General features: G+C 47.5%; 1 protein-coding gene across 2 annotated transcripts in view; it reads right to left on the minus strand.

The window, feature by feature from the left end:
• Positions 1 to 1,335: 1,335 nt before the first annotated feature.
• LOC110491224 (calpain-2 catalytic subunit-like) overlaps positions 1,336 to 22,143 on the minus strand; it is a 40,188-nt gene continuing 19,380 nt past the window's right edge. Inside the window, exons 12-23 of one of the 2 annotated variants that reach the window (XM_036945994.1) lie at positions 21,750 to 21,761; positions 21,392 to 21,484; positions 21,029 to 21,147; positions 18,260 to 18,296; positions 18,049 to 18,114; positions 17,834 to 17,891; positions 17,652 to 17,716; positions 13,392 to 13,460; positions 13,013 to 13,091; positions 4,270 to 4,386; positions 3,447 to 3,505; positions 1,336 to 1,718 (exon numbers count right to left, since the gene is read on the minus strand). In XM_036945994.1, coding sequence (XP_036801889.1) covers positions 1,695 to 1,718; positions 3,447 to 3,505; positions 4,270 to 4,386; positions 13,013 to 13,091; positions 13,392 to 13,460; positions 17,652 to 17,716; positions 17,834 to 17,891; positions 18,049 to 18,114; positions 18,260 to 18,296; positions 21,029 to 21,147; positions 21,392 to 21,484; positions 21,750 to 21,761 — 798 coding nt within the window. In that variant the 3' untranslated portion in view covers positions 1,336 to 1,694. The remainder of the gene's footprint in view (positions 1,719 to 3,446; positions 3,506 to 4,269; positions 4,387 to 13,012; positions 13,092 to 13,391; positions 13,461 to 17,651; positions 17,717 to 17,833; positions 17,892 to 18,048; positions 18,115 to 18,259; positions 18,297 to 21,028; positions 21,148 to 21,391; positions 21,485 to 21,749; positions 21,762 to 22,143) is intronic. The other variant, XM_036945995.1, reaches the window with a different exon arrangement.

Raw genomic sequence — 22,143 nt, forward strand, 5'->3', positions numbered from 1 at the left:
AGTAATCCAATAGGTAATCATCTAGTTCTTCTTAAGTATTTTAGAAATCAAATTAAATGTAATAATTTTGCAATCAAATTAAATGTAATAACCCTGAATAGATGGGAGGGGTTGAGGGACGGAATGTTTCCACCTCTAACTAGCATAGGTACATGAAAGGTTCAGCCTGATGCCCCTTAGGGTCTTACAATGACCTATCAATGGTAAACTACAATGACCTATCAATGGTGAAATACAATGACCTATCAATGGTGAAATACAGTGACCTATCAATGGTGAAATACAATGACCTATCAATGGTGAAATACAATGACCTATCAATGGTGAAATACAATGACCTATCAATGGTGAAATACAGTGCCCTATCAATGGTGAAATACAATGACCTATCAATGGTGAAATACAAAGACCTATCAATGGTGAAATACAAAGACCTATCAATGGTCAAATACAATGACCTATCAATGGTGAAATACAATGACCTATCAATGGTGAAATACAATGACCTATCAATGGTGAAATACAATGACCTATCAATGGTGAAATGCAATGACCTATCAATGGTGAAATACAATGACCTATCAATGGTCAAATACAGTGACCTATCAATGGTGAAATACAATGACCTATCAATGGTAAACTACAATGACCTATCAATGGTGAAATACAATGACCTATCAATGGTGAAATGCAATGACATATCAATGGTGAAATACAATGACCTATCAATGGTGAAATGCAATGACCTATCAATGGTCAAATACAATGACCTATCAATGGTGAAATACAATGACCTATCAATGGTGAAATGCAATGACCTATCAATGGTGAAATGCAATGACCTATCAATGGTGAAATGCAATGACCTATCAATGGTAAACTACAATGACCTATCAATGGTAAACTACAATGACCTATCAATGGTGAAATGCAATGACCTATCAATGGTAAACTACAATGACCTATCAATGGTAAACTACAATGACCTATCAATGGTAAACTACAATGACCTATCAATGGTAAACTACAATGACCTATCAATGGTGAAATACAATGACCTATCAATGGTAAAAGAGTAAGCACGGGATGTTTAAGGAAATACATGGAACATTTTATATAAATGTGTGCATAACTACCTTTGTAACATTCACAAATGTGGTAGTAATAATTTATAAAATGGTGAGCTAACTGTTTGTAAATGCCATTATAAATGGTTCATTAGCATTCAAATAAATTGTTACCAATAATTATTTTGTGTGGATGATCCGTTTTCTAGTGTGTGAACAGATAATCAGGACTTTTTTAAATAGGAAAACAAACACCCGTACAGCGAACCCATTTTTAAAAATAGTTTACTAATGTCCCATACAGAATGAGTAAGTATTTATGAGTAACCATATTCAAAGTTAGTGCAAAACTAGAACTTGAAATGTTCCTAGAAATGTGACAATATCACAGAAGAAAATGTCATTAGAAAAAAAATCATCTTTAATCTCAAAAACCATGATCTCTTTTATAACATCAGCTATCACTACTGGGGGAGTCTAGTTGATTCACTACTGGCGTTGGGGAGTCTAGTTGATTCACTACTGGCGTTGGGGAGTCTAGTTGATTCACTACTGGCGTTGGGGAGTCTAGTTGATTCACTACTGGCGTTGGGGAGTCTAGTTGATTCCCTCCTGGCTTTGGGAAGTCTAGTTGATTGCCAGGCACAGCCACTGGAAAAAGAAAACAAATCCAGTCAGACAGACAAACAAACAAACAGACACAGTCCACGGGCTGGGTGACCAGTAGAGAAAACGCTGACGAAGACTGTCGCTAAAACACGTATTTTTCTCTGACGTCTGGTTCTTCAGAACACATTCAAACCTAAACAATATGGCAGTTTGTTCCTTTAACAATATGGCAGTTTGTTCCATTAACAATATGGCAGTTTGTTCCTTTAACAATATGGCAGTTTGTTCCATTAACAATATGGCAGTTTGTTCCATTAACAATATGGCAGTTTGTTCCTTTAACAATATGGCAGTTTGTTCCATTAACAATATGGCAGTTTGTTCCATTAACAATATGGCAGTTTGTTCCATTAACAATATGGCAGTTTGTTCCATTAACAATATGGCAGTTTGTTCCATTAACAATATGGCAGTTTGTTCCTTTAACAATATGGCAGTTTGTTCCTTTAACAATATGGCAGTTTGTTCCTTTAACAATATGGCAGTTTGTTCCATTAACAATATGGCAGTTTGTTCCATTAACAATATGGCAGTTTGTTCCTTTAACAATATGGCAGTTTATTCCATTAACAATATGGCAGTTTGTTCCATTAACAATATGGCAGTTTGTTCCATTAACAATATGGCAGTTTGTTCCATTAACAATATGGCAGTTTGTTCCATTAACAATATGGCAGTTTGTTCCATTAACAATATGGCAGTTTGTTCCTTTAACAATATGGCAGTTTGTTCCATTAACAATATGGCAGTTTGTTCCTTTAACAATATGGCAGTTTGTTCCATTAACAATATGGCAGTTTGTTCCTTTAACAATATGGCAGTTTGTTCCATTAACAATATGGCAGTTTGTTCCATTAACAATATGGCAGTTTGTTCCATTAACAATATGGCAGTTTGTTCAATTAACAATATGGCAGTTTGTTCCTTTAACAGTATGGCAGTTTGTTCCATTAACAATATGGCAGTTTGTTCCATTAACAATATGGCAGTTTGTTCCATTAACAATATGGCAGTTTGTTCCATTAACAATATGGCAGTTTGTTCCATTAACAATATGGCAGTTTGTTCCTTTAACAATATGGCAGTTTGTTCCTTTAACAATATGGCAGTTTGTTCCATCAACAATATGGCAGTTTGTACCATTAACAATATGGCAGTTTGTTCCTTTAACAATATGGCAGTTTGTTCCATTAACAATATGGCAGTTTGTTCCTTTAACAATATGGCAGTTTGTTCCATTAACAATATGGCAGTTTGTTCCATTAACAATATGGCAGTTTGTTCCATTAACAATATGGCAGTTTGTTCAATTAACAATATGGCAGTTTGTTCCTTTAACAGTATGGCAGTTTGTTCCATTAACAATATGGCAGTTTGTTCCATTAACAATATGGCAGTTTGTTCCATTAACAATATGGCAGTTTGTTCCATTAACAATATGGCAGTTTGTTCCATTAACAATATGGCAGTTTGTTCCATTAACAATATGGCAGTTTGTTCCATTAACAATATGGCAGTTTGTTCCTTTAACAATATGGCAGTGACTACAGTTGGTTTCTTTAGCCTTTTGAACCCAGCACCCAAATACTATCTGTTACTGTAAACAGTTGAGTTTAGCGAGACAATTCCTCCTTCCATGCACAATGGTGACCAACACATTGAGTTAAACCACAGTACTATATAATGAAATAGACTAACATAAGTACTTACTTGGGACACATCCAACTCAATCTTCCCAGAGGCGTTGGTATCCAGAGTTTTAAACATCTCTGGTTGGGATTCAAAACAGAAAGAGGTTATTAATCCAATGCAATATTCAATGAATTGATCTATTACCAAATCAATTAACTAATCTGTCAAATCCAAGTTATTGTGCTGCTGAGACATACTGTTCAAGGACCTATATCATCTACGGTTTGGAGGATGTTCCAGGATACCAAACATTTGCAGGATGTATCAGGATGCCAAACATGTGCAGGATGTTCCAGGATACCAAACATTTGCAGGATGTTCCAGGATGCCAAACATTTGCAGGATGTTCCAGGATGCCAAACTTTTGCAGGATGTTCCAGGATACCAAACGTTTGCTGGATGTTCCAGGATGCCAAAACATTTGCTGGATGTTCCAGGATGCCAAACATTTGCAGGATGTTCCAGGATACCAAACTTTTTCAGGATATTCCAGGATGCCAAACATTTGCAGGATGCCAAACTTTTGCAGGATGTTCCAGGATACCAAACTTTTTCAGGATGTTCCAGGATGCCAAACATTTGCAGGATGATCCAGGATACCAAACTTTTTCAGGATGTTCCAGGATGCCAAACATTTGCAGGATGTTCCGAAAGCAACAGACAAACGTATTATCTGTATACTGTATGTCCTTATCTTTGCTTGATTATGGCAGGTTTTGGTTTTGTATTCACAGAGCCGGAACCGAAATTTCCCCCCCGGGAGAATAAATTCATAGTCTTATATTCTCTATTTGCATCCCAATGTTGATGGAAGAGTTGTGTTATTGTTGAATTGACTTACTGAAGAGCATTTCAACTCTGATGAGACAGTCCACGAAACAGTGAAAGTCGATGGCATAGTGGGCGCTGGCATAACGATTCACTATGACCTGCAGCACTGCATTGTTGATGTGGAAGCCTGAGGAAAAGGACACGGTCATAGAAATACAATGAATAGATTATATTAATATGGACATAACATTCCACATACAGTAACCAGCCAAGTAACCATCTAGAGCAATGGTTCTCAACCTATCTACAGGGGGATCCTGACCTATCTACAGGGGGTTCCTGGTCTATCTACAGGGGGTTCATGACCTATCTACAGGGGGTTCCTGGTCTATCTACAGGGGGTTCCTGGTCTATCTACTGAGGATTCCTGGTCTATCTACAGGGGGTTCCTGGTCTATCTACAGGGGGTTCCTGGTCTATCTACAGGGGGTTCCTGGTAAATCTACAGGGGGTTCCTGGTCTGTCTAAAAGGGGTTAATGGTCTATCTACAGGGGGTTCCTGGTCTGTCTACAGGGGGTTCCTGGTCTGTCTACAGGGGGTTCCTGGTCAATCTACAGGGGATTCCTGGTCAATCTACAGGGGGTTCCTGGTCTATCTACAGAGGTTTCCTGGTCTGTCTACAGGGGGTTCCTGGTCTATCTACAGGGGGTTCCTGGTCTGTCTACAGGTGGTTCCTGGTCTGTCTACAGGGGGTTCCTGGTCTGTCTACAGAGGGTTCCTGGTCTGTCTACAGGGGGTTCCTGGTCTATCTACAGGGGGTTCCTGACCTATCTACAGGGGGTTCCTGACCTATCTACAGGGGGTTCCTGGTCTATCTACAGGGGGTTCCTGGTCAATCTACAGGGGGTTCCTGGTCAATCTACAAGGGGTTCCTGGTATATCTACAGGGGGTTCCTGGTCTATCTACAGGGGGTTCCTGGTATATCTACAGGGGGTTCCTGATCTATCTACAGGGGGTACCTGGCCCGTCTACAGGGGGTTCCTGACCCGTCTACAGGGGGTCCTGGTCTATCTACAGGGGGTTCCTGACCTGTCTACAGGGGGTACCTGGTCTATCTACAGGGGGTACCTGGTCTATCTACAGGGGGTACCTGGTCCATCTACAGGGGATACCTGGTCTATCTACAGGGGGTTCTTGTTCTATTTACAGGGGGTACCTGACCCGCCTACAGGGGGTACCTGGTCTGTCTACAGGGGGCACCTGGCCCGTCCACAGAGGGTACCTGACCCATCTACAGGGGGTCCCTGACCTATCTACAGGGGGTTCCTGACCTATCTACAGGGGGTTCCTGACCTATTTCCACAGGGTACCTGGCCCGTCTACAGGGGGTTCCTGACTTATCTACAGGGGGTACCTGACCCGTCTACAGGGGGTTCCTTGCCCGTCTACAGGGGGTTCCTTGCCCGTCTACAGGGGGTTCCTTGCCCGTCTACAGGGGGTTCCTGGTCTATCTACAGGGGGTTCCTGGTCTATCTACAGGGGGTTTCTGGTCTATCTACAGGGGGTTCCTGGTCTATCTACTGGGGATTCCTGGTCTATCTACAGAGGTTTCCTGGTCTGTCTACAGGGGGTTCCTTGCCCGTCTACAGGGGGTTCCTTGCCCGTCTACAAGGGGTTCCTTGCCCGTCTACAGGGGGTTCCTGGTCTATCTACAGGGGGTTCCTGGTCTATCTACAGGGGGTTCCTGGTCTATCTACTGACGATTCCTGGTCTATCTACAGGGGGTTCCTGGTCTATCTACAGGGGGTTCCTGGTCTATCTACTGGGGATTCCTGGTCTATCTACAGAGGTTTCCTGGTCTGTCTACAAGGGGTTCCTGGTCTGTCTACAGGGGGTTCCTGGTGTATCTACAGGGGGTTCCTGGTCTGTCTACAGGGGGTTCCTGGTCAATCTACAGGGGATTCCTGGTCTATCTACAGGGGATTCCTGGTCTATCTACAGGGGGTTCCTGGTCTGTCTACAGGGGGTTCCTGGTCTATCTACAGGGGGTTCCTGGTCTGTCTACAGGGGGTTCCTGGTCTGTCTACGGGGGGTTCCTGGTCTGTCTACAGAGGGTTCCTGGTCTGTCTACAGGGGGTTCCTGGTCTGTCTACGGGGGGTTCCTGGTCTGGCTACAGAGGGTTCCTGGTCTGTCTACAGGGGGTTCCTGGTCTGTCTACAGGGGGTTCCTGGTCTATCTACAGAGGGTTCCTGGTCTGTCTACAGGGGGTTCCTGGTCTATCTACTGGGGATTCCTGGTCTATCTACAGAGGTTTCCTGGTCTGTCTACAAGGGGTTCCTTGTCTGTCTACAGGGGGTTCCTGGTCTATCTACAGGGGGTTCCTGGTCTGTCTACAGGGGGTTCCTGGTCAATCTACAGGGGATTCCTGGTCTATCTACAGGGGATTCCTGGTCTATCTACAGGGGGTTCCTGGTCTATCTACAGAGGTTTCCTGGTCTGTCTACAGGGGGTTCCTGGTCTATCTACAGGGGGTTCCTGGTCTGTCTACGGGGGGTTCCTGGTCTGTCTACAGAGGGTTCCTGGTCTGTCTACAGGGGGTTCCTGGTCTGTCTACGGGGGGTTCCTGGTCTGTCTACAGAGGGTTCCTGGTCTGTCTACAGGGGTTCCTGGTCTGTGTACAGGGGGTTCCTGGTCTATCTACAGAGGGTTCCTGGTCTGTCTACAGGGGTTCCTGGTCTGTCTACAGGGGGTTCCTGGTCTATCTACAGGGGGTTCCTGGTCTATTTACCGGGGGTTCCTGGTCTGTCTACAGGGGTTCCTGGTCTGTCTACAGGGGGTTCCTGGTCTATCTACAGGGGGTTCCTGGTCCATTTACCGGGGGTTCCTGGTCTATCTACAGGGGGTTCCTTGCCCTTCTACAGGGGGTTCCTTGCCCGTCTAAAGGGGGTTCCTGGTCTATCTACAGGGGGTTCCTGGTCTATCTACAGGGGGTTCCTGGTCTATCTACAGGGGGTTCCTGGTCTATCTACTGAGGATTCCTGGTCTATCTACAGGGGGTTCCTGGTCTGTCTACAGGGGGTTCCTGGTCTGTCTACAGGGGGTTCCTGGTCTGTCTACAGGGGGTTCCTGGTCTGTCTACAGGGGGTTCCTGGTCTGTCTACAGGGGGTTCATGGTCTGTCTACGGGGGGTTCCTGGTCTATCTACAGGGGGTTCCTGGTCTATTTACCGGGGGTTCCTGGTCTATCTACAGGGGGTACCTGGTCTATCTACAGGGGGTTCCTTGCCCTTCTACAGGGGGTTCCTTGCCCGTCTAAAGGGGGTTCCTGGTCTATCTACAGGGGGTTCCTGGTCTATCTACAGGGGGTTCCTGGTCTATCTACTGAGGATTCCTGGTCTATCTACAGGGGGTTCCTGGTCTGTCTACAGGGGGTTCCTGGTCTGTCTACAGGGGGTTCCTGGTCTGTCTACAGGGGGTTCCTGATCTGTCTACAGGGGGTTCCTGGTCTGTCTACAGGGGGTTCCTGGTCTGTCTACGGGGGGTTCCTGGTCTGTCTACAGAGGGTTCCTGGTCTGTCTACAGGGGGTTCCTGGTCTGTCTACAGGGGGTTCCTGACCTATCTACAGGGGGTTCCTGACCTATCTACATTGGGTTCCTGACCTATCTACAGGGGGTTCCTGGTCTATCTACAGGGGGTTCCTGGTCTGTCTACAGGGGGTTCCTGGTATATCTACAGGGGGTTCCTGATCTATCTACAGGGGGTTCCTGGTCTATCTACAGGGGGTTCCTGGTCTATCTACAGGGGGTTCCTGGGCTATCTACAGGGGGTTCCTGGTCTGTCTACAGGGGGTTCCTGGTATATCTACAGGGGGTTCCTGATCTATCTACAGGGAGTTCCTGGTCTGTCTACAAGGGGGTTCCTGGTCTGTCTACAAGGGGGTTCCTGGTCTATCTACAGGGGGTTCCTGGTATATCTACAGGGGGTTACTGGTCTATCTACAGGGGGTACCTGGCCCGTCTACAGGGGTTCCTTGCCCGTCTACAGGGGGTCCTGGTCTATCTACAGGGAGTCCTGGTCTATCTAAAGGGGGTAATGGTCTATCTACAGGGGGTACATGGTCTATCTACAGGGGGTTCCTGACCTGTCTACAGGGGGTTCCTGACCTGTCTACAGGGGGTACCTGACCTATCTACAGAGGGTACCTGGCCCGTCTACTGAGGGTACCTGGCCCGTCTACAGGGGGTAACTGACCCATCTACAGGGGGTTCCTGGTCTATCTACAGGGGGTTCCTGGTCTATCTACAGGGGGTTCCTGGTCTATCTACAGGGGGTTCTTGGTCTATCTACAGGGGGTACTTGGTCTATCTACAGGGGGTACCTGGTCTATCTACAGGGGGTACCTGGTCTATCTACAGGGGGTACCTGGTCTATCTACAGGGGGTACCTGGTCTATCTACAGGGGGTACCTGGTCTATCTACAGGGGGTTCCTGGTCTATCTACTGGGGATTCCTGGTCTATCTACAGGGGGTTCCTGGTCTATCTACAGGGGGTACCTGGTCTGTCTACAGGGGTTCCTGACCCGTCTACAGGGGGTCCTGGTCTATCTACAGGGGGTTCCTGGTCTATCTACATGGGGTACCTGGTCTATCTACAGGGGGTACCTGGCCCGTCCACAGGGGTTCCTGACCCGTCTACAGGGGGTCCTGGTCTATCTACAGGGGGTTCCTGGTCTATCTACAGGGGGTACCTGGTCTATCTACAGGGGGTACCTGGTCTATCTATAGGGGGTACATGGTCTATCTACAGGGGGTTCCTGACCTGTCTACAGGGGGTTCCTGACCTGTCTACAGGGGGTACCTGACCTATCTACAGAGGGTACCTGGCCCGTCTACTGAGGGTACCTGGCCCGTCTACAGGGGGTACCTGACCCGTCTCCAGGGGTTCCTGGTCTATCTACAGGGGGTTCCTGGTCTATCTACAGGGGGTTCCTGGTCTATCTACAGGGGGTACCTGGTCTATCTACAGGGCGTACCTGGTCTATCTACAGGGGGTACCTGGACAATCTACAGGGGATACCTGTTCTATCTACAGGGGTACTTGGCCTATCTACAGGGGGAACCTGGCCTATCTACAGGGGGTACCTGGCCTGTCTACAGGGGGTACCTGGCCTGTCTACAGGAGGTACCTTGCCTGTCTACAGGGGGTACCTGACCCGTCTACAGGGGTTCCTGACCTATCTACAGGGGGTACCTGGCCCGTCTACAGGGGGTACCTGGCCTGTCTACAGGGGGTACCTGACCCGTCTACAGAGGTTTCCTGGCCTATCTACAGGGGGTTCCTGGTCTATCTACAGGGGGTTCCTGGTCTATCTACAGAGGGTTCCTGGTCTATCTACAGGGGGTTCCTGGTCTATCTACAGGGGGGACCTGGTCTATCTACAGGGGGTTCCTGGTCTATTTACAGGGGGTACCTGACCCGTCTACAGGGGGTACCTGGTCCGTATACAGGGGGCACCTGGCCCGTCCACAGAGGTTACCTGGCCCGTCTACAGGGGGTACCTGTCCTATCTACAGGGGGAACCTGTCCTATCTACAGGGGGTACCTGACCTATCTACAGGGGGTACCTGTCCCATCTACAGGGGGTACCTGTCCCGGGTACCTGTCCCATCTACAGGGGGTACCTGTCCCAACTACAGGGGGTACCTGTCCTATTTACAGGGGTACCTGTCCCGTCTACAGGGGGTACCTGACCCGTCTACGGGGGGTACCTGACCCGCCTACAGGGGAGGGGGTTCCTGACCCGTCTATAGGGGGTACCTGGCCCTTCTACAGGGGGTACCTGGCCCTTCTACAGGGGGTACCTGGCCTGTCTACAGGGGGTACCTGGCCCATCTACAGGGGGTTCCTGATCTATCTACAGGGGGTACCTGACCTATCTACAGGGGTTCCTGACCTATCTACAGGGGGTTCCTGACCTATCCACAGGGGGTTCCTGACCTATCTACAGGGGGTTCCTGGTCTATCTACAGGGGGTTCCTGGTCTATCTACAGGGGGTTCCTGACCTGTCTACAGGGGGTACCCGTCCCGTCTACAGGGGGTACCTGACCCGTCTACAGGCGGTTCCTGACCCGTCCATAGGGGGTACCTGGCCCGTCTACAGGGGGTACCTGGCCCTTCTACTGGGGGTACCTGGCCCGTCTACAGGGGGTACCTGGCCCGTCTACAGGGGGTACCTGGCCCATCTACAGGGGGTTCCTGACCTATCTACAGGGGGTACCTGACCTATCTACAGGGAGTACCTGACCTGTCTACAGGGGTTCCTGACCTATCTACAGGGGGTTCCTGACCTATCCACAGGGGGTTCCTGGTCTATCTACAGGGGGTTCCTGGTCTATCTACAGGGTGTTCCTGGCCTATCTACAGGGGGTACCTGACCCGTCTACAGGGGGTACCTGACCCGTCAACAGGGGGTACCTGACCCGTCAACAGGGGGTACCTGACCCGTCTCCAGGGGTACGTGGCCTGTCTACAGGGGGTACCTGGCCCGTCTGCAGGGGGTACCTGGCCCGTCTACAGGGGGTACCTGGACCTTCTACAGGTGGTACCTGGCCTATCTACAGAGGGTACCTTACCCGTCTACAGGGGTTCCTGACCTATCTACAGGGGGTTCCTGGCCTATCTACAGGGGGTTCCTGACCTGTCTACAGGGGGTACCTGGCCTGTCTACAGGGGTACCTGGCCCGTCTACAGGGGGTACCTGGACCTTCTACAGGTGGTACCTGGCCTATCTACAGAGGGTATCTTACCCGTCTACAGGGGTTCCTGGCCTATCTACAGGGGGTTCCTGACCTGTCTACAGGGGGTACCTGTCCCGTCTACAGAGGGTACCTGTCCCGTCTACAGGGGGTACCTGTCCCGTCTACAGGGGGTACCTGACCCGTCTACAGGCAGTTCCTGATCCGTCTATAGGGGGTACCTGGCCCGTCTACAGGGGGTACCTGGCCCTTCTACAGGGGGTACCTGGCCCGTCTACAGGGGGTTCCTGGCCTATCTACAGGGGGTTCCTGACCTATCCACAGGGGGTTCCTGGTCTATCCACAGGGGGTTCCTGGTCTATCTACAGGGGGTTCCTGGTCTATCTACAGGGGGTTCCTGGTCTATCTACAGGGGGTTCCTGGCCTATCTACAGGGGGTACCTGACCCGTCTACAGGGGGTACCTGACCCGTCAACAGGGGGTTCCTGGCCTATCTACAAGGGGTTCCTGACCTGTCTACAGGGGGTACCTGGCCCGTCTGCAGGGGGTACCTGGCCCGTCTACAGGGGGTACCTGGACCTTCTACAGGTGGTACCTGGCCTATCTACAGAGGGTACCTTACCCGTCTACAGGGGTTCCTGACCTATCTACAGGGGGTTCCTGGCCTATCTACAGGGGGTTCCTGACCTGTCTACAGGGGGTACCTGGCCTGTCTACAGGGGGTACCTGGCCCGTCTACAGGGGGTACCTGGACCTTCTACAGGTGGTACCTGGCCTATCTACAGAGGGTACCTTACCCGTCTACAGGGGTTCCTGGCCTATCTACAGGCAGTTCCTGACCCGTCTATAGGGGGTACCTGGCCCGTCTACAGGGGGTACCTGGCCCTTCTACAGGGGGTACCTGGCCCGTCTACAGGGGGTTCCTGGCCTATCTACAGGGGGTTCCTGACCTATCCACAGGGGGTTCCTGGTCTATCCACAGGGGGTTCCTGGTCTATCTACAGGGGGTTCCTGGTCTATCTACAGGGGGTTCCTGGTCTATCTACAGGGGGTTCCTGGCCTATCTACAGGGGGTACCTGACCCGTCTACAGGGGGTACCTGACCCGTCAACAGGGGGTTCCTGGCCTATCTACAAGGGGTTCCTGACCTGTCTACAGGGGGTACCTGGCCTACTCTACAGGGGGTACCTGACCCGTCTACAGGCGGTTCCTGACCCGTCTATAGGGGGTACCTGGCCCGTCTACAGGGGGTTCCTGGTCTATCTACAGGGGGTACCTGGTCTATCTACAGGGGGTACCTGACCTGTCTACAGGGGTTCCTGACCTATCTACAGGGGGTTCCTGACCTATCTACAGGGGGTTCCTGACCTATCCACAGGGGGTTCCTGGTCTATCCACAGGGGGTTCCTGGTCTATCTACAGGGGGTTCCTGGTCTATCTACAGGGGGTTCCTGGTCTATCTACAGGGGGTTCCTGGCCTATCTACAGGGGGTACCTGACCCGTCAACAGGGGGTTCCTGGCCTATCTACAAGGGGTTCCTGACCTGTCTACAGGGGGTACCTGGCCTGTCTACAGGGGTTACCTGACCCGTCTACAGGGGTTCCTGACCTGTCTACAGGGGGTTCCTGACCTATCCACAGGGGGTTCCTGGTCTATCTACAGGGGGTTCCTGGTCTATCTACAGGGTGTTCCTGGCCTATCTACAGGGGGTACCTGACCCGTCTACAGGGGGTACCTGACCCGTCTCCAGGGGGTACCTGGTCTATCTACAGGGGGTACCTTGCCTTTCTACAGGGGGTACCTGGCCTGTCTACAGGGGGTTCCTGGCCTGTCTACAGGGGGTACCTTGCCTTTCTACAGGGGGTACCTGGCCTGTCTACAGGGGGTTCCTGTTAAGATTTAAGAAAATAATGATCAGTTGCACATGAGGGCAGTGGTTTAGGACACACAGCTCCAGCAGCCCCCTGCGGCCCCCACAACCCCCACAGACCCCACACCCCCTACAGCCACCGCATCACCCCCCCCCCCCCAAATAAAAAAAGTGTGTGTTACCTGCTTCTGTCAGAGCACCTCTCATCTCATGTGAACTCATAGTTCCAGAGCGGTCTGAGTCGTAACTCTTGAAAATTTCCTGAAGATACCAACCACAGCATGATGTCCAATCAGAACAGAGAAACATATATTACACAGTTAATACATACTGAGGGGGGGTGGGGGGTGGGGGGGTCCTACATCTGAACTTCTATTTAGTCACATTTTCCATTAGTCATGCACTGATGTCAATGGTAGTTTTATAGATGTCAATGGAAGTTAGGATTCACCCAAGGGTAAATAGTGGACTCATCACAGAATGATTTAGTAAACTCAATCATACATGATCCAGTGAGACCTGTAACAACAACAACAACAAAAACACCTTCAACACTCATACCACGTATTTCTGGATCTTCATCCAAAGCTTGTGGAATTCAACCAGTCCCAACTTGGAATTTCCATCTTTCTGGAGACAGATGTCAAGGTTTGTAACCTAAAAGGTACAGGAAGTTCTCAAACAGATGTCAATGGGTGTTCACTATGTGTGGCATGACTCGTGTATATATTGATTGGTTCAAATATACATCAGGCATCATTTGAACAATTTACTCCCTCTTTGTAGAAAATGTTTAGCCTGGTCCAGCACAAACAGATCTGGGACCAGGCTAGTCTTATTGACACCAATGTCAATAGGAGTTGGCTAGACAGCACAAACAGATCTGGGACCAGGCTAGTCTTATTGACACCAATGTCAATAGGAGTTGGCTAGACAGCACAAACAGATCTGGGACCAGGCTAGTCTTATTGACACCAATGTCAATAGGAGTTGGCTAGACAGCACAAACAGATCTGGGACCAGGCTAGTCTTATTGACACCAATGTCAATAGGAGTTGGCTAGACAGCACAAACAGATCTGGGACCAGGCTAGTCTTATTGACACCAATGGCAACAGGAGTTGGCTAGACAGCACAAACAGATCTGGGACCAGGCTAGTCTTATTGACAGCAATGTCAATAGGAGTTGGCTAGACAGCACAAACAGATCTGGGACCAGGCTAGTCTTATTGACACCAATGGCAATAGGAGTTGGCTAGACAGCACAAACAGATCTGGGACCAGGCTAGTCTTATTGACACCAATGTCAATAGGAGTTGGCTAGACAGCACAAACAGATCTGGGACCAGGCTAGTCTTATTGACACCAATGGCAACAGGAGTTGGCTAGACAGCACAAACAGATCTGGGACCAGGCTAGTCTTATTGACACCAATGGCAATAGGAGTTGGCTAGACAGCACAAACAGATCTGGGACCAGGCTAGTCTTATTGACACCAATGTCAATAGGAGTTGGCTAGACAGCACAAACAGATCTGGGACCAGGCTAGTCTTATTGACACCAATGGCAACAGGAGTTGGCTAGACAGCACAAACAGATCTGGGACCAGGCTAGTCTTATTGACAGCAATGGCAATAGGAGTTGGCTAGACAGCACAAACAGATCTGGGACCAGGCTAGTCTTATTGACAGCAATGGCAATAGGAGTTGGCTAGACAGCACAAACAGATCTGGGACCAGGCTAGTCTTATTGACACCAATGGCAATAGGAGTTGGCTAGACAGCACAAACAGATCTGGGACCAGGCTAGTCTTATTGACACCAATGTCAATAGGAGTTGGCTAGACAGCACAAACAGATCTGGGACCAGGCTAGTCTTATTGACACCAATGGCAATAGGAGTTGGCTAGACAGCACAAACAGATCTGGGACCAGGCTAGTCTTATTGACACCAATGGCAATAGGAGTTGGCTAGACAGCACAAACAGATCTTGGACCAGGCTAGTCTTATTGACACCAATGACAATAGGAGTTGGCTAGACAGCACAAACAGATCTGGGACCAGGCTAGTCTTATTGACACCAATGGCAATAGGAGTTGGCTAGACAGCACAAACAGATCTGGGACCAGGCTAGTCTTATTGACACCAATGTCAATAGGAGTTGGCTAGACAGCACAAACAGATCTGGGACCAGGCTAGTCTTATTGACACCAATGGCAATAGGAGTTGGCTAGACAGCACAAACAGATCTGGGACCAGGCTAGTCTTATTGACACCAATGGCAATAGGAGTTGGCTAGACAGCACAAACAGATCTTGGACCAGGCTAGTCTTATTGACACCAATGACAATAGGAGTTGGCTAGACAGCACAAACAGATCTGGGACCAGGCTAGTCTTATTGACACCAATGACAATAGGAGTTGGCTAGACAGCACAAACAGATCTGGGACCAGGCTAGTCTTATTGAACCCAATGGCAATAGGAGTTGGCTAGACAGCACAAACAGATCTGGGACCAGGCTAGTCTTATTGAACCCAATGGCAATATGAGTTGGCTAGACAGCACAAACAGTTCTGGGACCAGGCTAGTCTTATTGAACCCAATGGCAATAGGAGTTGGCTAGACAGCACAAACAGTTCTGGGACCAGGCTAGTCTTATTGAACCCAATGGAAATAGGAGTTGGCTAGACAGCACAAACAGTTCTGGGACCAGGCTAGTCTTATTAACACCAATGGCAATAGGAGTTGGCTAGATAACACAAACAGATCTGGGACCAGGCTAGTCTTATTGACAGCAATGGCAATAGGAGTTGGCTAGACAGCACAAAACAGATCTGGGACCAGGCTAGTCTTATTGACACCAATGTCAATAGGAGTTGGCTAGACAGCACAAACAGATCTGGGACCAGGCTAGTCTTATTGACACCAATGGCAATAGGAGTTGGCTAGACAGCACAAAACAGATCTGGGACCAGGCTAGTCTTATTGACACCAATGGCAATAGGAGTTGGCTAGACAGCACAAACAGATCTGGGACCAGGCTAGTCTTATTGACACCAATGGCAATAGGAGTTGGCTAGACAGCACAAACAGATCTGGGACCAGGCTAGTCTTATTGACACCAATGTCAATAGGAGTTGGCTAGACAGCACAAACAGATCTGGGACCAGGCTAGTCTTATTGACACCAATGGCAATAGGAGTTGGCTAGACAGCACAAACAGATCTGGGACCAGGCTAGTCTTATTGACACCAATGGCAATAGGAGTTGGCTAGACAGCACAAACAGATCTTGGACCAGGCTAGTCTTATTGACACCAATGACAATAGGAGTTGGCTAGACAGCACAAACAGATCTGGGACCAGGCTAGTCTTATTGACACCAATGACAATAGGAGTTGGCTAGACAGCACAAACAGATCTGGGACCAGGCTAGTCTTATTGAACCCAATGGCAATAGGAGTTGGCTAGACAGCACAAACAGTTCTGGGACCAGGCTAGTCTTATTGAACCCAATGGAAATAGGAGTTGGCTAGACAGCACAAACAGTTCTGGGACCAGGCTAGTCTTATTAACACCAATGGCAATAGGAGTTGGCTAGATAACACAAACAGATCTGGGACCAGGCTAGTCTTATTGACAGCAATGGCAATAGGAGTTGGCTAGACAGCACAAAACAGATCTGGGACCAGGCTAGTCTTATTGACACCAATGTCAATAGGAGTTGGCTAGACAGCACAAACAGATCTGGGACCAGGCTAGTCTTATTGACACCAATGGCAATAGGAGTTGGCTAGACAGCACAAAACAGATCTGGGACCAGGCTAGTCTTATTGACACCAATGACAATAGGAGTTGGCTAGACAGCACAAACAGATCTGGGACCAGGCTAGTCTTATTGACACCAATGGCAATAGGAGTTGGCTAGACAGCACAAACAGTTTTGGGACCAGGCTAGTCTTATTGAACCCAATGGCAATAGGAGTTGGCTAGACAGCACAAACAGTTCTGGGACCAGGCTAGTCTTATTGAACCCAATGGCAATAGGAGTTGGCTAGATAGCACAAACCGTTCTGGGACCAGGCTAGTCTTATTGAACCCAATGGCAATAGGAGTTGGCTAGACAGCACAAACAGATCTGGGACCAGGCTAGTCTTATTGAACCCAATGGCAATAGGAGTTGGCTAGACAGCACAAACAGTTCTGGGACCAGGCTAGTCTTATTGAATCCAATGGCAATAGGAGTTGGCTAGACAGCACAAACAGTTCTGGGACCAGGCTAGTCTTATTAACACCAATGGCAATAGGAGTTGGCTAGATAACACAAACAGATCTGGGACCAGGCTAGTCTTATTGACAGCAATGGTAATAGGAGTTGGCTAGACAGCACAAAACAGATCTGGGATCAGGCTAGTCTTATTGACACCAATGTCAATAGGAGTTGGCTAGACAGCACAAACAGATCTGGGACCAGGCTAGTCTTATTGACACCAATGGCAATATGAGTTGGCTAGACAGCACAAAACAGATCTGGGACCAGGCTAGTCTTATTGAACCCAATGACAATAGGAGTTGGCTAGACAGCACAAACAGATCTGGGACCAGTCTTACTGACACCAATGGCAATAGGAGTTGGCTTGACAGCACAAACAGATCTGGGACCAGGCTAGTCTTATTGAACCCAATGGCAATAGGAGTTGGCTAGACAGCACAAACAGATCTGGGACCAGGTTATAAAACTGCATGGAGCAGTATATCTGTGAAGGTGTCAAATCAAGATATAGACATAAAAGGCAATGGTTTTTGTAACTGTAAAGGATACATCTAGAAGACTGACAATGTGTCGTCCAGTTTCAAGACTAAAACCTTCTGTCTTGATGTCGGCCCCTGGAAACCATCGGGATAAAATAATTCAGTTGAAATAACATTCATTCTAAGGCTCGTTACGTACAATAATATATATATAATTATTATAATTTAGAAAGTTATTGAAAATGTCTTTACTTTTAGCGAAAACTTTGTTCAGAATTTCAACAAGTTGGAAGACAGTCACTTCTCCGTCCTGTTCGGGAAATAGACCACAGTCAACTCAGGTCAATATTGTGTGTAAAGCAGTCAACTCAGGTCATTATTGTGTGTAAAGCAGTCAACTCAGGTCATTATTGTATGTAAAGCAGTCAACTCGGGTCATTATTGTATGTAAACCAGAGGGAACTTACACTGCCGGCGATCTGCTTGAACATTTGCTTGAAATTGGGATCCACATCTTTCTCTGCCACTTTAATCTGGAGAGAATAGATGTTGATCAATGAGCATATTTTGGATATATTATCTCATAAAAGACAGTCAGGAAAACAGTCGTTCTGAATACATTAACAATGGACTCTGGAATAAATAAGGGAACAACTAAGGAGTAGGTCAACAGCTTACCTCCTTTACCTCTTCAGCAGCCACCGAGCCCATTTCACTGGAAAAACACAGTTTGTTTCAGTTACACTCTTTATCCCTGGGGTGGCAGGGTAGCCTAGTGGTTAGAGCGTTGGACTAGTAACCGGAAGGTTTGCAAGTTCAAATCCCCGAGCTGACAAGGTACAAATCTGTCGTTCTGCCCCTGAGCAGGCAGTTAACCCACTGTTCCTAGGCCGTCATTGAAAATAAGTATTGGTTCTTAAGTGACTTGCCTAGCTGGGGATGATAAATAGTTTGATGTAGTAACACTTTTTATCCACTAGGTGGAGGTATCAGCTAGATGATAAACAGTTCGTTCCAGTTACACTCTTTATCCACTAGGTGGAGGTATCAGCTAGATGATAAACAGTTCGTTCCAGTTACACTCTTTATCCACTAGGTGGAGGTATCAGCTAGTAGATACAGTTTGTTTTAGTTACACTCTTTATCCACTAGGTGGGGGTATAAGCTTGTAGATGAACAGTGCTATCAGAATCCATTGCAAGCTGTTCAAAATTGTGATGACCAACATCCTGCACATATTGGCCCTGTCCAGAAACAACCTGTAGGCCCTTCCCCTTAGCCCCTCCTCCTAGGCACTTCATTAAAGAACCCCTTATCCCGTTCCCCTAGGCACTTTATGGAAAAGCCCCATAGCCCCTTCCCCTAGGCACTTCACAGACCAACCCCTTAAGGAGTTGTTTCTAGACTTGACCATATTAAGGACTAGGAGTTGTTTCTAGACAGGATCAAATTAAGGACTAGGAGTTGTTTCTAGACAGGATCATATTAAGGACTAGGAGTTGTTTCTAGACAGGATCATATTAAGGACTAGGAGTTGTTTCGAGACAGGATCATATTAAGGACTAGGAGTTGTTCCTAGACAGGATCATATTAAGGACTAGGAGATGCTTCTAAACAGGATAATATTAAGGACTAGGAGTTGTTTCTAGACAGGATAATATTAAGGACTAGGAGTTGTTTCTAGACAGGATCATATTAAGGACTAGGAGTTGTTTCTTAAGGACTAGGAGTTGTTTCTAGACAGGATCATAGTGTCTAGGAGGTTAAGGGCCAGGAGTTGTTTCTAGACAGGATCATATTAAGGACTAGGAGTTGTTTCTAGACAGGATCATAGTGTCTAGGAGGTTAAGGACTAGGAATTGTTTCTAGACAGGATCATATTAAGGACTAGGAGTTGTTTCTAGACAGGACCATGGTGTGTAGGAGGTTAATGACTAGGAGTTGTTTCTAGACAGGACCATATTAAGGACTAGTAGTTGTTTCAAGACAGGATCATATTAAGGACTAGGAGTTGTTTCTAGACAGGATCATATTAAGGACTAGGAGTTGTTTCTTAAGGACTAGGAGTTGTTTCTAGACAGGATCATAGTGTCTAGGAGGTTAAGGGCCAGGAGTTGTTTCTAGACAGGATCATATTAAGGACTAGGAGTTGTTTCTAGACAGGATCATAGTGTCTAGGAGGTTAAGGACTAGGAATTGTTTCTAGACAGGATCATATTAAGGACTAGGAGTTGTTTCTAGACAGGACCATGGTGTGTAGGAGGTTAATGACTAGGAGTTGTTTCTAGACAGGACCATATTAAGGACTAGGAGTTGTTTCAAGACAGGATCATATTAAGGACTAGGAGTTGTTTCTAGACAGGACTACGGTGTGTAGGGGGTTAAGGACTAGGAGTTGTTTCTAGACAGGACCATGGTATGTAGGGGTTAATGACTAGGAATTGTTTCTAGACAGGATCATATTAAGGACTAGGAATTGTTTCTAGACAGGATCATAATAGGACTAGGAGTTGTTTCTAGACAGGACCATTTTAAGGGCTAGGAATTGTTTCTAGACAGGACCATCGTGTGTAGGAGGTTAATGACTTGGAGTTGTTTCTAGACAGGACCATGGTATGTAGGGGTTAATGACTAGGAATTGTTTCTAGACAGGATCATATTAAGGACTAGGAATTGTTTCTAGACAGGATCATAATAGGACTAGGAGTTGTTTCTAGACAGGACCATATTAAGGACTAGGAGTTGTTTCTAGACAGGACCACGGTGTGTAGGAGGTTAAGGACTTGGAGTTGTTTCTAGACAGGACCATATTAAGGATTAGGAGTTGTTTCTAGACAGGACCATGGTGTCTAGGAGGTTAATGACTAGGAGTTGTTTCTAGACAGGACCATATTAAGGACTAGGAGTTGTTTCTAGACAGGACCATGGTGTGTAGGAGGTTAAGGACTAGGAGTTGTTTCTAGACAGGACCATATTAAGGACTAGGAGTTGTTTCTAGACAGGACCATGGTGTGTAGGAGGTTAAGGACTTGGAGTTGTTTCTAGACAGGACCATATTAAGGAGTAGGAGTTGTTTCTAGACAGGACCATGGTGTCTAGGAGGTTAATGACTAGGAGTTGTTTCTAGACAGGACCATGGTGTGTAGGAGATTAAGGACTAGGAGTTGTTTCTAGACAGGACCATGGTGTGTAGGAGGTTAAGGACTAGGAGTTGTTTCTAGACAGGACCATGGTGTGTAGGAGATTAAGGACTAGGAGTTGTTTCTAGACAGGACCATGGTGTGTAGGAGATTAATGTCTAGGAGTTGTTTCTAGACAGGACCATGGTGTGTAGGAGTTAAGGACTAGGAGTTGTTTCTATACAGGACCATGGTGTGTAGGAGGTTAAGGACTAGGAGTTGTTTCTAGACAGGACCACGGTGTGTAGGAGGTTAGAGGTGTACGTACCTGGTGGCTGCGTGTTTCTCCGAGAACACTCTGAGGATGAAGCTGCCGTTCTTGTGAGGCTGGAAGGTGGAGGGGATGACGACGTACTCCCCAGGGGGAAGGCAGAAACGGTCACACACCTACAGAAAAACAAAACAACAAACTAGAATTCAAGTTCAAATGTAGAATAAGGTTTCAGGATAAGTTCCCTTCAGCCAAGTTCCCTTCAGCCAAGTTCCCTTCAGCCAAGTTCCCTTCAGCCAAGTTCCCTTCAGCCAAGTTCCCTTCAGCCAAGTTCCCTTCAAGCTCCTTCAAATCAAAGCATTCTTTCTTATTAAAAGGTGTCATTAAAATTGTAACCCACTTTACAAGCAGCCGACCTACCTCTCTGGTGTTAATGAAGGTGCTGCTCATGGCCACGTGTTTCTGTCTCAGCAGCACGTCTGGTCCCAGGTGGATGTTAGATTGACCCTTATACTGAGGAAGTGGAGGGAAAAGGAGAGAGAGAGATTGCTACCATTGTCCTCAGACAAACATTCATCATGGGGGCAATTGATGTGAAAATAGATGAATAGAAAACTGATAGGCAGTTTAGATAAAATGATACACAGATAAATCAACCGTGGTTTACCAACCAGGAGTGATAAAGAAATATGATATTGTATAATGCACAGAGCAGGCGGCCTCATTACAGACTGAATTGGATTCATCTATTTGCATGACTTGATTGATGAACACAAACCTCATCAGGAACCTGTAAGAGAAAAGCAGGAACAAGAGTTGTAAATCAACGTAGATGAATCCTGTTGAATTATATTGACATTATATTACCATTATATTACTCTGTACCGGTACCCCCTGTATATAGCCTCCACATTGACTCTGTACCGGTACCCCCTGTATATAGCCTCCACATTGACTCTATACCGGAATCCCCTGTATATAGCCTCCACATTGACTCTGTACGGTAACACCCTGTATATAGCCTCCACATTGACTCTGTACCGTAACACCCTGTATATAGCCTCCACATTGACTCTGTACCGTAACACCCTGTATATAGCCTCCACATTGACTCTGTACCGGTACCCCCTGTATATAGCCTCCACATTGATTCTGTACCGTAACACCCTGTA

The sequence above is a fragment of the Oncorhynchus mykiss genome, chromosome 16, assembly GCF_013265735.2.
Source record: "Oncorhynchus mykiss isolate Arlee chromosome 16, USDA_OmykA_1.1, whole genome shotgun sequence".
Classification (NCBI taxonomy): domain Eukaryota; kingdom Metazoa; phylum Chordata; class Actinopteri; order Salmoniformes; family Salmonidae; genus Oncorhynchus; species Oncorhynchus mykiss.